We start from the raw sequence: 16,525 nt of genomic DNA on the forward strand, positions 1-16,525 counted from the left end.
CTATCATAAAGTCTGGAGGGAATCCCCCCTCAGCCCTCCCTGCAGTCCTACCAGTTCAGCCAACACCTGGGCCTACCTAAAAACACGCGCCACAGGCTGCCCCGAATCAGTCTGCATTCCCAAAATGGCGGAGCTTCCTGCCAAAAATCGGCCCCGCTTTGCCGCTCGATCCTGGGTCAGAAGAAACCTCCATGCCAGGGAAAACAACTGAACTCCGCGCAACCATGTCTGTGGCAACCACCGGAAGCTCTGATTCCGGCACGGTGCAAATCTTACAGACCCTGGTGGCAACTCCCCAGCACCGACATACTGCAGAACTTTGTCATTGTACTGCATGAGCTGCTGCTCAAAACTCCCAGGGAAACAGCCACACTCAAATAGAATAGGAGAAAATAGCAAGTGGTGTTGCACTGGTCTGCACTGCTTCTGTTCTGAAACTCTCTCTGTACTGGATATCTTTTTTTTTTTACATTTGAGACATGGCTGTTCCCCGCAGCTCTACAGCACCCTTCCTTCAAAGGGATGTAGCCAGCCTTCAGATTAGCACCCTTGAAGCTGATTAGCATTCAAGGAAGGCTTGGGGAGAGAGAAGGGAGGAGAGACCCAGCCACCTGAGTGTGCACCCCCGAGGCACCAGAAACCTCCGTGGGTCTCAGCCTCAGCAATTATCCTCAGTGGTGCACAGAGAAAGAATAAGCAAGATCTAAGGAATTTTTCCCCAGACAGAAAGGCAAAGAGAGAATGAGACTAGGGCTCACCACGTCTTTCACCTGCTGGAGACTGAGAATACTGAGACTTGCTAGGGCTGAGCTGGGTTCTTATTGGCTTAATTGTTCTCCGTCTCCACCTGCTAGAAGATGTGCACAACACATCAGTTCTGCTGGGCCAGTCTAGAGGGACGCTAAGGAATCAACGTTATTAATCCCCAATCCCCTCTGCATTGCATTGCAAGCAACTCAAACAAAGACAGACAACTTAAGCCAAATGGTATGGTAGTGGTATTATTAAATTCCAGTCCCTTTTCTTTCCCTCAACCTCCTCCCCCCACGTCCAATGCTGCTCCCTCTCCTTCCTCAAGCCCACCCCCCCCAAGTCCAACGCTGATCCCTCTCCTTCCCTCAAACCCCCCAACAAGTCCAACGCTGCTCCCTATCCTTCCCTCAACCCCTCTCACATTCAACATTAACCCCTCTCCTTTCCTCAACTCCCCCACATCCAACGCTGCTTTTCCCTCAACCCCTTCCACATCCAATGCTGATCCTTCTCCTTCCATCAACCCCCCCCCCCCCACAAGTTCAACACCGCTCCCATTTTTTCCCTCAACCCCTCCCCCATGTCCAATGCTGCTCCCTCTCCTTCCCTCAACCCCTCCCCCACAAGTCCAATGTTTCTTCTTCTCCTACTACCAACCCCCCACATCCAACGCTGATCCTTCTCCTTCCATCAATCCCCTCCCCACAAGTCCAACGCTGCTCCCTCTCCTTCCCTTCCAACGCTGATCTTTCTCCATCCCGCAATTCCCCCCCCACTCCACCGCATACAAGTCCAACACAGCTCCCTCTCCTTCTTTTACACCCCAAGTCCAACTTTGTTTTCTCTTTTCCCTCCTCCCTCCCCTTCTCAGTCCATCAAACCTGCATTGTCTGCTGGCCCCTGCAGCATTAATAGACTACCTGGGCCGGCACTTGATCCTTCCCTTTGCTGCATACTGCCTCTGAGACACAACTTCCTGTGTAAGCAGGGGCCGGACCTGACAGAAATAAGGCGCCAGCCCAAGCAGCCTGTTAACGCTGCAGGGTCCGGCAGACAAGGCAGGTTTGATGGACTGAGGAGGGGAGGGAGGAGAGAGAAGAGAAAGCGGCGTTGGACTCAGGGGGTGAGGGAAGGAGACAGAGCGAGCAGTGCTGGTCTGTGCAGCGGGAGAGGGGAGAAAGAGAAATGCCACATGATTTAAAAAATAAATAAATGCTGTTGGTCTAAGGTGAGAGCAAGGCTGGCTACACTTCCATGGGAACCCTGAAGGAACTGCTTCCGTTCCCGTAGGAGTCCCGCAAACCCAGAGAGGATTCCCAAGGAAGTCCTGTGGCCCCAGAGGAGATTCCTGTGGGATTCCCACAAACCACATTCCTGTGCAGGTCTCTATTCTGACACTACCTTAGGAAGGAACTTAGCGTGCGTGCAGAGAACTACTCTACTGTGGTGAAGCTTAGTGTAAGGTGGATCAGCTACTAAAGCATGAAACTCGCTGACTCTGTGAGCTGAAGTGAAACCTACCAAAAACACTACTTTCTAGGTTAAATACTTCATATGACAGGAATCAAGTGGTTCAAAAGGAGCTTTCATTAACTGGGTGAAGACAATGTTGAGATCCCATGACACAGATGAAGGTTTGACAGGTGCTTTGTCAATAAGAACAGCCATACTGGGTCAGTTTGGGAATGTGTGAGTGACACTTGGGCAGGACAAAAATCTACACGTGTATTCCACATTTCACATATATGTGAGATAATCTATACATCAGGATCTACACCTGCACTTTTGCATGTTGGCCGACCCTGTACAGGAGGAATTAAGGGATGTGTCCTCCAGAATGTCGATGTGTCAGTTCTGATTTCTACATTCTATCTAAAACGGGGTTCCACATGTTTATATAGATTATTCCAATTTCTCTGTTGTGTCTTCGAGCAACCACTCGGTACTCAAAATTCAAGTTATAAGCTCTTTAGGGATGGGTCCTTGTTACCATGCGAGTTGTTTTGTACAATGTACATGAACATTTCCACCTACACACAAATAAGTATTCCATTCCACCCTAGAAGTGAATTCAGGGGGCAAATGGCACCTTGTTTGAGTGATCTGAACAAGACTAATTTCCCAGTTGAAGACAGGTACCTGTATGGGCTCTGAAAAACTCATGAACATCATGTCACAATAATTCTAATGTTTGTCCAAGACAAAGTTTGACAGCCTGCAAAGAATCTTGTTTCCTGCTGGACCACCTTTTCCAGCTGACAAATGTCTGCAATCCTTCAGAAGCAACTCTGAGCATTCCTATGAACTTGCAGCATAAGTAAGGATCAATACACAAAGCTGCACAGAACCTCCTTCGCATACGTCTGGAAATTCAAAATACCCTGAATCTTTAGGCGGCTAAGGACATGCTACATCTCGTACTAAATCAATCTCCTTCCATTGAAGAGAACTTTACATTAAAAAAAAAAATCATTAATAAGTCCAGGTCTAGAAAAGGCTGAAAAGAGCCCCTCCCCCCACAAAGCACATAACTTATGCAAGCAAGCGGCAAAACGGAGCTCACGTCACTGAAAATCGTACCTAGGTACCCTAAAAAGTTTAGAAAGGCTCAGTTGGTAAAATACTATGTTGCAAACTCATAGAGACAATTTTATCTGTTCAGAACTGTATCGAATGTGCTTTTCCTGGCAGTCAGTAAGGAATGTGGGTGGCAATGTGAATCATAACAGCCAACTTTTCAAAATGACGTAGTCAAGGACTATGTCCTTCCCTGGACATAGTCAAGGACTATTTTCAATACTGAGGGTGCTCAAGCACCCATAGCACCCATAGAGCTAGCCCCTATGATGTGAACAGATGCAGAAACAACCTCAGATAGCCATTATATATCCATGTGCAATGGAGATGAACATTACTGCTACAACTGCTTTTAAGTGCCATCTAAACTAATCTCCACCTGCACCAAATGTTAGAATTTTACAGCCATAGTGGCTTTGTAGGAGCATATGTAGCAGTATTTCAAGATAAGGACTAGTTGTTTCACACAGCCTGATAATTTTTTCATTGCTCTCTGAAAGCAGTTATGGACCTCCTCCTCTGCCATTACTACACCCATCCCAATGCTGTGCCATAAGAGAGACAGAGTGGACACTACTGGACATTACCTCATTCGACACCAGCAGTAGGCCCATCATGGCAGTGTGGACCACAGACTCTGAGATATCAGCCCCCTTGACTTGCTGCTTCCTTCTGGTGGCCAGTGTGCATTGTAGTTTCTGGGGTAGCTCCCCCTGGGCAGTCCCTTGCAGGCCTGGCATGCCAGCCCTTCACCCTTCTGCGCAGACTAAAGGGATGGTTAAAAGCAGCTCTCCTCATGCTAAGATGCTCCCATAGAATTAGCTGAGCCAATTGTGGATGGTACTATTCTTAGCCCTGCTTTTAGATCAGCTCTTGGGATTAATTAACCATCATGCCAAGGGATCACACAGAGCTCCAGGCACTTCTTGTGAAGTAAGGTTACAAAGCGTATGATTATCCTAGCACTTTTAGTTACTTAGTGTATGGTGTAAAACAGTGAATAAGTCTGCCATCCAGTTACATCTTTTCTTATTTGAACACTAATTCATGATGAAAGCCCAGTCAGGACAGACTTACCATGATCTGTAATAGATATCCAGGGCTGGAGTTAAAGTCAGCACTAGGGCCAAAGACATTTCTCATACTCATTTCTCAATACAGTTTGACAGTCATATTCTCCAGTGATGTTAAAGCAGATATTAGGCTGTCTGGCCTAGTCCTTCAATGGTTTTCTTCATTTCTCCAAGGCTGTACATTTACAGTACTATCTACGCAGATGACATCTCACTAGTCATATATGTTGACCCTTATGATCCTGATCTGACCCAAAAACAACAATGCCTTGAAGCTACTGTGTCTTGGTTAGAAGATAACCTACTTGTCCTGAATCCCTCAAAGACATTAGCAGACCACTGTGACCATCTCTTGTCTCTTCTCTCGTAGGCTCTCCTATCACTCTAGAAGACTCTTTCAAATACCCAAGAGTCACTACTGACTCCCAACTCCCTTGGCTCTCAGATATCATCATTGCAAAGGCTTGTTTCAGTCCATCAAGCCCAGTATCCTGTTCCAACAGTGGCCAACCCAGGTCACAAGTACCTGGCAAAATCCCAAAAGAGTAAAACAGATTTCAGGCTGCTTATCCTAAGCAGTGGATTTTCTCAAGTCCATAAGCCATTATTAAGATGGACTTTTCTTTTAGTAATATATCCAAACCTTTTTTAAACTCTCCTAGGTTAGCTGCTTTTACCACATTCTCTGGCAACAAATTCCAGAGTTTAATTACATGTTGAGTGAAGAGATATGGAAAAATCATGTTCTTACTTGATAATTTGCTTTGCTTTAATCATACCAGACCAGTCCAGACTAATGGGTTATGTCCATCCACCAGCAGAAGGAAACAGAGAAAATAGTTCCAAGCACTTAAAGCTTGTCCTATCTGTCTTCAACTCGCTAGTTTAAAACAGGAGCTCAGCAAAGTAAAGCAGGAATTGAATGCACTTAAAGCAACTTCTAGGACTGCACAAAATCATACCAAATTCTCACCACTGCCTCAAAGGATAATACCACCTAAGACTAGATGGTTCACAGTAGGCTCAGGCAGGCTTCGTTATGTGACACAGAAGCATCCGCCCTCACAAGTTTTGACCCTACAGAATTCTTTTGCTCCACTACAGCACTGTGATGTTCCTGAAAATAAAACTGAGGCGGAAGAAAAAGAAAAAGCAAGGAAGTTGGAACAAAAAGATATGAAGGTACCCAAAGAGAAAAGACACCCCCAAATCACTAAAACCGAAACACATACTAGGAAATGTAGATGGAAAGCAATGACCACAAATGCTCGCAGTCTAAGCAATAAAGTTCATGACCTTCAAGCCCTGATGTTGGAGGCAGACTTGGACATAGTTGCAATCACAGAGACAAGGCTCAATGGTTCCCATGAATGGGATGCAAACATACCAGGCTATAATCTTTTTAGGAAGGATAGAGAGGGGCATAAAGGTGGAGGAGTAGCTCTATATGTGAGAAATGATATCACAGCGACTGAAATGACAGGGAACTGGGGAAAGGAAGAAACTATATGGATCACCTTAAAAAGAGAGGATAGAACCCTCGGTCCACGTAGGTGTTGTCTACAGACCCCCGACACAATTGGGAGAACTAGATAAAGATATGATCGCTGATATTCAAAAGTTGGGGAAGAAAGAGAGGTGCTGTTGTTGGGAGATTTCAATCTGCGGATGTAGATTGGAAGGTTCCGTCTGCGGAATCGGAAAGAGGTAGAGAGATCGTGGATGCTTTTCAAAGTACTTTGCTCAGACAAATGGTGACGGAACCCACGGGAGGGAGGAACGCTAGATCTGGTACTCACAAATGGGATAATGTGTCAAATGTCTGAGTGGGTGCCCACCTGGGCAGCAGTGACCATCAAACGGTTTGGTTTGATATGACGGCTGAAGAGGAGGGTGGCCACTCAAAACTCAAAGTCCTGGATTTCAAGCATGCTGACTTTAGTAAAATGGGGGAATACCTGAGGAAGAGCTGATGGGATGGGAGGAAATACAAGAAGTGGAGGACAGTGGTCCAGGCTGAAAGAAGCTATAAATAGGCCACAAACCTTTATGTAAGGAAAGTAAATAAAAGCAAGAGAAAAAGGAAACCGATATGGTTCTCCAAGCAAGTGGCTGAGAAAATAAAGGCTAAAGAGTTGGCGTTCCAGAAATACAAAAAAAACTCAAGAAAAGGAACACGAGGAGGAATACCGGATGAAACTGAAAGAAGCCAAGCGAGAGATACGTCTGGCGAAAGCGCAAACGGAAGAACAAATGGCTAGAAATGTAAGGAGGGGGGCACATTTTCTTCAGGTATATTAGTGAAAGGAGAATGACTAAAAAGGGAATTGTGAGACTAAAAGATACTGCAAACCGCTATGTGGATAATGATGAAGAAAAAGCAAATTTGCTAAATAGATACTTCTGTTCTGTTTTCACAGAAGAAAATCCTGGAGAAGGACCGCGATGTACTAGAAAAAGTACAAATGAGATTGAAGTGGATAGAGCACTGTTCACGGAACAGAGTGTGTATGAACAACTTGAAAAGTTAAAGGTGGACAAAGCCATGGGACCGGACGGGTTCCTCCCCAGGATAATGAGGGAGCTCAGAGAGGTTTTGGCGGGTCCTCTTAAAGATTTGTTTAATATATGATCCTGAACAATTACAGGGTTTTGTAGATAGGAAAAACTTGAATTGAGAATAATCATCAGAAATTGTGAGAAACATCAGAAGTAATGCCACTGACATGTAGATAATGTTTTCTTTCTTAATCTCTCTTATATGATTTTCACCACCTTTCCCCTCCTTGAAGATTGAGGTCTGAGAAAGAGATAGGATTGCTGTTATTATATTTTTCACTTGAGACCAGTTGGTCCAGATGTTTATTTTTCTTTGTATGATCTCTGTGTTTCCACAAGTATGTTGTTACTACAACTTGTATATTGTTTAAATAATAAAAATTAAAATAAAAAAAAAAAAAGATTTGTTTAATATATCCTTGCAGACGGAGAGGTTCCGAGGGATTGGAGAACGGCGGAGGTGGTCCCTCTCACAAAAGTGGTGATAGGGAAGAAGCTGGAAACTATAGGCCGGTAAGTCTCACTTCGGTTATTGGAAAAGTAATGGAAGTGATGCTGAAGGAAAGGATAGTGAATTTCCTGGAAGCCAATAAGTTGCAAGATCCGAGACAACATGGTTTTACCAAAGGAAATCATGCCAAATGAATCTCATGAGTTCTTTGATTGGGTGACAGGAGAATGAATCAGGACGGAGCTATGGACGTAATCTACTTAGATTTCAGCAAAGCTTTTGACATGGTTCCCCACAGGAGGCTCTTAAATAAACTGGATGGGCTGAAGATAGGACCCGAAGTGGTGAACTGGATTAGGAAATGGTTGACGGACAGATGCCAGAGGGTGGTGGTGGATGGATTCGCTCGGAGGGAAAGGTGAGTAGTGGAGTGCCTCAAGGATCGGTGCTGGGGCCGATTCTGTTCAATATATTTGTGAGTGACATTGCCGAAGGATTAGAAGGTAAAGTTTGCCTATTTGCGGATGATACTAAGATCAGTAACAGAGTGGACACCCCGGAGGGAGTGGAAACATGAAAAGGACCTTCGGAAGCTGGAAGAATGGTCTAAGGTTTGGCAATTAAAATTCAATGCGAAGAAATGCAAAGTGATGCACTGTAGAAATCCACGGGAGACGTATGTGTTAGGCGGGGAGAGTCTGATAGGTACGGATGGGGAGAAGGATCTTGGGATGATAGTATCTGAGGATTTGAAGGCGACGAAACAGTGTGACAAGGCGGTGGCCGTAGCTAGAAGGTTGTTAGGCTGTATAGAGAGAGGTGTGACCAGCAGAAGAAAGGGGGTGTTGATGCCCCTGTATAAGTCGTTGGTGAGGCCCCACCTGGAGTATTGTGTTCAGTTTTGGAGGCCGTATCTTGTTAAGGATGTAAAAAAGAATTGAAGCGGTGCAAAGAAAAGCTATGAGAATGGTATGGGATTTGCGTTACAAGACGTATGAGGAGAGACTTACGAACCTGAACATGTATACTCTGGAGGAAAGGAGAAACAGGGGTGATATGATACAGATGTTCAAATATTTGAAAGGTATTAATCTGCAAACGAACCTTTTCCGGAGATGCGAAGGCGGTAGAACGAGAGGACATGAAATGAGATTGAAGGGGGGCAGACTCAAGAAAAATGTCAGGAAGTATTTTTTCATGGAGAGAGTAGTGGATGCTTGGAATGCCCTCCCACGGGAGGTGGTGGAAACGAAAACAGTAACGGAATTCAAACATGCGTGGGATAAACATAAGGGAATCCTGTTCAGAAGGAATGGATCCTAAGGAGCTTAGGAGAGATTGGGTGGCAGAGCCAGTGGCGGGAGGCGGAGATGGTGCTGGGTAGACTTATACGGTCTGTGCCAGAGCCGGTGGTGGGAGGCGGGGATAGTGCTGGGCAGACATACGGTCTGTGCCAGAACCGGTGGTGGGAGGTGGGGCTGGTGGTTGGGAGGTGGGGATAGTGCTTTGCAGACTTATACGGTCTGTGCCCTGAAAAGGACAGGTACAAATCAAGGTAAGGTATACACAAAAAGTAGCACATGTGAGTTTATCTTGTTGGGCAGACTGGATGAACCGTGCAGGTCTTTTTTCTGCCGTCATCTACTATGTTATGTTACTATGTTAAGGGTATTGTGTAGCCTGGAATGCTCAGTATTTTGAATTTTATTTTATTATTTTTGTTACATTTGTACCCCGCGCTTCCCACTCATGGCAGGCTCAATGCGGCAGGCAATGGAGGGTTAAGTGACTTGCCCAGAGTCACAAGGAGCTGCCTGTGCCGGGAATTGAACTCAGTTCTTCAGGACCAAAGTCCACCACCCTAACCACTAGGCCACTCCTCCACTCCAACCAGTGAAGCTTAACATAAAAAGAAGAGACACTATCACACTTGGATAAGCCAAAGATTAGTCTTTGGAGCTTTCTCAATGACCTCTTTGTACAATCCAAATAGATCAAATTGAAATAATCAAGAGATGACGATAATAATGAATGTACAAATTGTTCAAAATAATCGTGTTCAAAACATTTCCTAATATTATGCAGCTTTTTCATCAAGAAAAGGCATTTTTTCAATTGACTTGTGGTTCTGAGACAGATCAATCTGAACCCCCAAAATCTTAATAACTGGAGAAAGCAAAAAGTCAACATTATTAATGGTGATCATGTGTGGGTTTAAATCTGGAGTGGTACTGAAACAAAGGAATTTAACATGACCTGTCATGTTAAATAAAGCTATTTAAAAAAAAAAACTGGTGATGCAAAAATCAAAAGGAAAAAAATTTTTCTAGTTAAAAGACAACCCACAATAGAAAAAATGGAGGAACTGTGACCAAATTATCTGTCAGAAGAATGTGTTAAATGTGGGCTTGTCGGCAAGGATGACAAACAGATCAGCAAATGCCAAGCATACTAATTAAAGCACTCAACACAGAAAAAAATGCTCTGAAGAGCCAAAATGCAGTAAGAAATTATAATGGCCCAAACACAAATCGCTGACAGCAGCAGAAAAGCCAAACTAAGGCACACCAAGTTGCCAAGGGAACACAAGCTTCAAGGATTTCCTGAAAAGCGCTAGAGATGTTCTCACTGACACTGAGAGCAATGATGCTACCCATGTGCAGGGCCAGATTTACAGTTGTAATGCAGGCCCTAAGCAGGGAGGGGACGGATGGTGGTCTTCCTCTTCTGCAGACCTTCAGCCTGATGTCTGCTCTAATCTAACCTCTTATTTATTTTAATTCTTACATACCAACTGTAAGCTTTCCCTTCCATTCCTAATCTTCCTCCTATCTGTGACCAACATAGAAGAGTTTGCAAGAGGTTTGGAGAAGCTCCTAGAGGAAAAGTAAATTTAAAAAAATTATTAGCCAGGCAGAGTAAGGCTTATCCTTGGAAATGAACCATTGAGACATTTGATCTACTCTTTGAAATCTGTCATTGTGACCCAGAATGGTCATTGTTGGAGACTGGATGTTGGGATTGATTGACTTTGGTTGGCTCAGCACAGCTTTTACATACTTATGGCTCCCCCCCCTCCTCCTTCTTTTACTCCTCACCTCAATGAGCAGGATGTATGCTTGTGGAATCTGCCCCAGTCTTGTCCCTTGCATCGTTTCCCTGGTTAACAGTTACTCATGAGAAAGAAAGGGCAGAACCTTGCAGAGCCTATGAGTATGTGCCAGCACAGGTCCAAACTGAATTTCTTCTGTTGTCACTGCTGTTGCAAGACCTCCAACACTGAAATTACCCTGGTACCGTTCCCCCCTTCCTCCATGGATTGCCAACCACAGATGGGATGATCACGTCACCCACCCAGCCCAGCCTTGTTGTTGCTAGAGGAGGAATGCAGGCTGGACGGGTGCAGTGTGGGGCATGAACCTAGTGTGGTTAATGGCAAATCCAGCCCTGCGCGTGGGTGTGAGCATGTCACCTGCTTGTCTTCACAGCAGTGGCGTAGCCATAGGTGGGCCAGGGCCCATCCACTTAGGGCTCAGGCCCACCCAAAAGTAGCATATGTTTAGCGGTAGGTGGTGGAGATCCCAAGCTCTACCAGTTGAAGACTTCCCCCTGATGGTAATGAAAACGCTACTCTCCACGATACTGGCACCTGCGAATGTTCAGTTTTCAGCTCATGCCTGCTGCAGACTGCCAAGGTGGAAAGAAGCATTTTCCTGCCAGCTGAGATATCTTTTGGTGGGGGGGGGGGGGGGGGAGAACATTTGGTGCCCACCCACTTCTTGCCTAGGCCCACCCAAAATCTGTTGTCTGGCTACGCCCCTGCTTCACAGATCAGAAAGATGGTTTCATTACCTACAAAAAGTATACAAATTAAAGAAAGAAAATGACCCTCTTATGCTATCGTCCCTTTATAATTCCCTTTGTCTTTTCAATCTCGAGAAAATTCAGCTTCCTGTACCCTCTCCCAAACTCATCTATGCCTATATTTGAGCCTTGTAGTGCAGCACCCTCCTGTACCTGCAACACACAGTATGTCTGCCTCACACAATTACATTGCAAGAATTTCAAGGAACTTATCTATATTTTATCCTATGTAGCCTACTTACAGTGGCAGTCCTCTCTTCAGTCCTGCTCCCCTCAGGAACCAGGGGCTTGCTGGAAGGAGCAGTGGTGGATGTGTCATGATGTAAAAGAGCATGTTCAGCCTGGGGATCTGGGGTTTGCGTCCTACTGAAGCTGTCAGTTCGTGACGTTAAGAGCGTGGAAGCCACGTTTAACTTGGTCCTTCCTTCCAATCCGGGTAACACATTAAGTCTCTTTAGAGAGGAGCTTCTCTTGAGGGAGGGGGCCTCTAAGATTGCCTTGCGACTGGAAGAAAAACTGAACTCCTTCAAGGTGATCTTGTCTAAACCTCGACAAAGGTCCTCCCTTTTATCCAACATCTGGCTCAGGTCCCCATGGCTGACAGACTTTGAACGGGTCAGGTTGCCTCTTCTCCTCTCTGACTCTTGGTTCCAACTGGGAATGGCAGTGTTTACAGGGTTTAAAGGCATACTCCCCAAAACCATGCCGTCCTGCGGTGGGCTGGGGACGCCGACTGTGTGATCTGCTTTTATAGGCCCTCGCCGCGATGCTGTTGGGCCTCGCGATGGGTTGCTGCGTTTCGAAGCACGTCCTCTTTCCTGCTTTCCCCGGTCGTCTAGTGGGGTGGGCCTCGGCGGCAAAGGGCGGAGTTTCTGTGCAGATGTGACTCCATTGGTCAGGACAGTGGGAGTATATGCAGAGCCCTGACGCTCTTGGCTCAAAGTCCGCTGGGCACCAGGGACCTTGCTGAGGGACTTGGGCTGTGTAGAAATGCCTGCCGTCTCTCTGGCACGAATGCCTCGGGACTCAGAGGCCTGAGGCATTGTAGGAGCAATATAGAGGAAGGACCTATTAGGGAGACAAAAAGCAAAAAACAAGCTTTCAAAGAAGGCCCAAAATGGAAGGTAGAGAGCTCTTAAGGCCAACTGGGAATGCATAATCTTGAACTCCCTGCTCCAATAATGATGATAGCGTATGTAAATAGCAAAGCTCTCCACAGAGATATCATAGTTACTGTAACTGCTTCATTCTTCAAGACAAATACTCTGGACAAAGATTCCTCAGATTAAGAACTGCTACATTGGCTTCTCGCACAGCTCCAAAGGATGAAATGCCGAGTCAAGTGAATTCCAGACTTTCACACATACTTTAAATGGATGGCAAAGTATTCCCTCAACATCCTGCCTGTAATATTATTACTATTAATGTCACAACAAAAAGATTTTATTGAAGATACCGTGTATGAACAAATCGCCCGACACAGGCCGTGTTTCGCCCACCTAGGGCTGCGTCAGGGGCTACAATGAACAAATATATGTAATTATTCTAGTATACTCTCTATGTATACCTAGTAATATTCCATATTTTATTAATTGTTTTTTGTCAATTTATATATTTGATATATTATGTTCGTATGTGTTTTATATTTTATTTATTATGATCTATGATAATCTCTCTATATAAAAGGCACACCAAGGTTCTATGAAGCCTCCAGCCGGAAGTGTGAAGGGGGAGAGATATCCGGTTTCCCCATGAGTGTCTGCCCCTCCCTCTCTGTAACACAGTCAGTGAAGGAAAACACAGCAAAGCAGTGAAGGACTCAGAGGGGGGAGGGGAGAGAGGGCAGAGGGCAGGGACACACACACTCCCACATGCACACAGAAGAAAACCTTGCTAGCCCCCGTTTCATTTGCATCAGAAACGGGGCTTTTTTTACTAGTTATTATATATTTGTTCATTGTAGCCCCTGACGCAGCCCTAGGTGGGCGAAACACGGCCTGTGTCGGGCGATTTCTTCATACACGGTATCTTCAATAAAATCTTTTTGTTGTGACATTGATCTGCTGGCTTTCTTTCCCATATTGGATTTTGCAGATCGTTTGCCTTGTTGTTTTTTGGGACCCCCATATTATTACTATTAGGAAGCATTTCTATAGTGCTACTAGATATACATTACACATAAGAAGCAGAACCTGCTCCATGTCACAATCCAGTTAAGATACTTGAAATAAAGGTTAAATACTAAAGTGGGACAAACGTAATTCCAAGATCTTCAAAATCTTCCCATTAATATATTTTACTGAGCCCCGAAAACCTCAGCGGTGCGCCTTACATACACATAGCTTTTTCCTGCAAGGACTTATGCACCCACGTCGTCATCGGTTCTCCAAGGGTTCAGATGCCGAATTGACTAAACTCTTATTAGAAATGCTGGTAATATCTTCATTTTATATATGTACGTAACTCTTATATTCTGCCGACTTTTCTAATACTACATCTTATATATGTCAATACTTATCTTAGAGATCAAAATCAGACGGGGGTTAACTCGTCCGACGTGACATGATTCGCCCCAAGGGCTGTTTCAAGGACATCCCCTGCAATATTTTATTAACAATTTCGGGTCGGTTTTGGCACCAAAGCCAAAACCCAAATCTGGCTGGTTTCTAGTATGCATGTACTCTGTGTATGTACTTGTACACTTTATAAAATACAAATGTACATCTGAACTCCACATCCACTCTGCCCAAACTATGCCCTCAGGAACTCTTAGCATGGCACATCTGTAAGTACATGCTATCTTTTTGGTACATGTACATTTATACACATATTCATCCACGCAATTTTTTTTTCTTTTTACATACAAGCCTACAGGAGCATATAAAACTCTGTTCTGTACACTCAGATCCCTTACAAAATTACCACCAGGGGTACTATGTACCACAGTGGACCATCCCAACATGCCTACCCTGTTACAACAATATTGGGTAGCACTGAAGGTTGATAGGGAGACTGATATAATTTTGCAGCTGTAAGTGCCACTTAAACAAATTGCTTAAAAGATAACAGACAAGCACTTTGAAAAGGCAACAATGTATAGCTACACAGTGTAGCACTTTAACTGCAAATTTAACAAGGCCAGTTGAATAGGTAAAAATTCTTAGCTCTACCTCTATAGGACCTGAACTTGGGTGTGTCCAGCTATGCAAAAGTAAGTGGAGTGGAGGAGTGGCCTAGTGGTTAGAGCACCGGTCTTGCAATCCAGAGGTGGCCGGTTCAAATCCCACCGCTGCTCCTTGTGATCTTGGGCAAGTCACTTAACCCTCCACTGCCTCAGGTACAAACTTAGATTGTGAGCCCTCCTGGAACAGAGAAACAGAAGCCTGCCCTTGCAGATCAGCAGTGCGGCCGCGCAGGCTTCTGTTTCTGTGAGTCTGACGTCCTGCACGTACGTACAGGACGTCAGACTCACAGAAGCAGAAGCCTGCGTGGCCGCGTTGCTGATCTGCAAGGGCAGGCTTCTACATGGAACGTTGCTAATGGAGGAGTAGCCTAGTGGTTAGTGCAGTGGAACATCAAACGTTGCTACTATTTGAGATTCTACACAGAATGTTGCTGAGTGGAGGAGTGGCCTAGTGGTTAGAGCACTGGTCTTGCAATCCAGAGGTGGCCGGTTCAAATCCCACGGCTGCTCCTTGTGATCTTGGGCAAGTCACTTAACCCTCCCTTGCCTCAGGCACAAACTTAGATTGTGAGCCCTCCTGGGACAGAGAAATATCCGGAGTACCTGAATGTAACTTACATTGAGCTACTACTGAAAAAGGTGTGAGCAAAAATCTAAAATAAAATCTAAATAAATAAATAAAACCTGAAATGGCTCAATTGACTATACAAGGAAATCTTAACATACTCTCTTCTGTTAAGAAGTGGAATTGGAACCTGGCTCCCCAAATCTAATGGTTTAGTGTGTTCTGCCTTTGAGGCTGCAGAATGAACCTACCAAAATTAAAGCAACTTACCTCCCACAGAATGCCAGATCCTACTGTCAGTGAGACCTAGGCTCACATTGGATACGGTCAGTATTTCTCCAGAGGCTTCCCATTCACCATGTCCCTGAAGCAAGACAGAGGAAACAGACATACCACTTTAAAAATTTCTCTTTTATTTATTACAAATATGTATTACTTGCACTATCCATGGTTCTAGGCAAGAATACAAAATTACATATGTAATAAACAGACATTACATTACCAATCACATACCCTAGCAGGATTCTTTCATCAATACACTTAAAAATACAGCATATCTGTTACATATTAAATGCTTGTGAGAAAAAGCATCTTCAAAAGTTTTCTAAAAACATCATAATTCTCAGACAACCTGATATCATTTCCCAGTTTATTCCATTCAGATGGTCCTGACACATGCTTCCTTCAAATGGTAACTCATTTCCTATTACTTTCTGACTGCAATAATCTAGATCATAGAAGACATGAAATAGTTTGGTGCTTCCCCAGAGAAGACCTGATAAAGCGAGGATACTTACCTGTAGCAGGTTTTCTCCGAGGACAGTAGGCTTTATATTCTCACAAGTGGGCAATGCCAATCTGCGTCGCCATGTTCAGTATTTACCAACGCTAAATGAGAGCTTTGTGGAGCACGCGCCATGCTCCACTGCACATGCGCAGTGCATTCCCGCCCACTGATCGAACACGGTCTCCTCAGTTTAATACTATAGCAAAAAACAACATAAAAATAACAAAGGAGACAACTCCAAGGGGAGGTGGAAGGGATTGTGAGAATATATAGCCTGCTGTCCTCGGAGAATACCTGCTACAGGTAAGAATCTTCACTTTCTCCAAGGACAAGCAGGCTTCTATATTCTCACAAGTGGGGAATTCCTAGCATCCAGGCTCACCAAAAACAACAAACATTGGTCAACTGGGCCTCAAAATGGTGAGGACATAACACAGATTAACCTCAAACTATATGCAATCTGAATGAAAGTGTAGCCTGGAACAGAATAAAATAGGCATAGGAGGGTGGAGTTAGATTCTAGACCCCAAACAGTCGCGTCAGGTATCCTGCTCAAGGCAGTAGTGTGATGTGAATGTGTGGACTGAAGACCACATCGCAGCCTTCCAAATTTCTTCAATGGAGGCTGACCTCAAGTGGGATACCTAAAAGTGGCCTAAAAGTGACCCTAATGATGACGGAAAAACAATAAAACTTAAAACCGGGCAAAACA

At 44.6% G+C, this 16,525-nt stretch overlaps 1 protein-coding gene across 2 annotated transcripts in view; it reads right to left on the reverse strand.

Moving 5' to 3' along the window:
* Positions 1-16,525, reverse strand: part of USP21 (ubiquitin specific peptidase 21) — a 122,901-nt gene that overhangs the window by 88,459 nt on the left and 17,917 nt on the right. For both annotated transcript variants that reach the window (XM_030187823.1, XM_030187822.1), the window contains exons 2-3: positions 15,297-15,390; positions 11,520-12,345 (exon numbers count right to left, since the gene is read on the reverse strand). In XM_030187823.1, coding sequence (XP_030043683.1) covers positions 11,520-12,320 — 801 coding nt within the window. In that variant the 5' untranslated portion in view covers positions 12,321-12,345; positions 15,297-15,390. The remainder of the gene's footprint in view (positions 1-11,519; positions 12,346-15,296; positions 15,391-16,525) is intronic.

The sequence above is a fragment of the Microcaecilia unicolor genome, chromosome 14 (genome assembly GCF_901765095.1).
Source record: "Microcaecilia unicolor chromosome 14, aMicUni1.1, whole genome shotgun sequence".
NCBI classification, from domain to species: domain Eukaryota; kingdom Metazoa; phylum Chordata; class Amphibia; order Gymnophiona; family Siphonopidae; genus Microcaecilia; species Microcaecilia unicolor.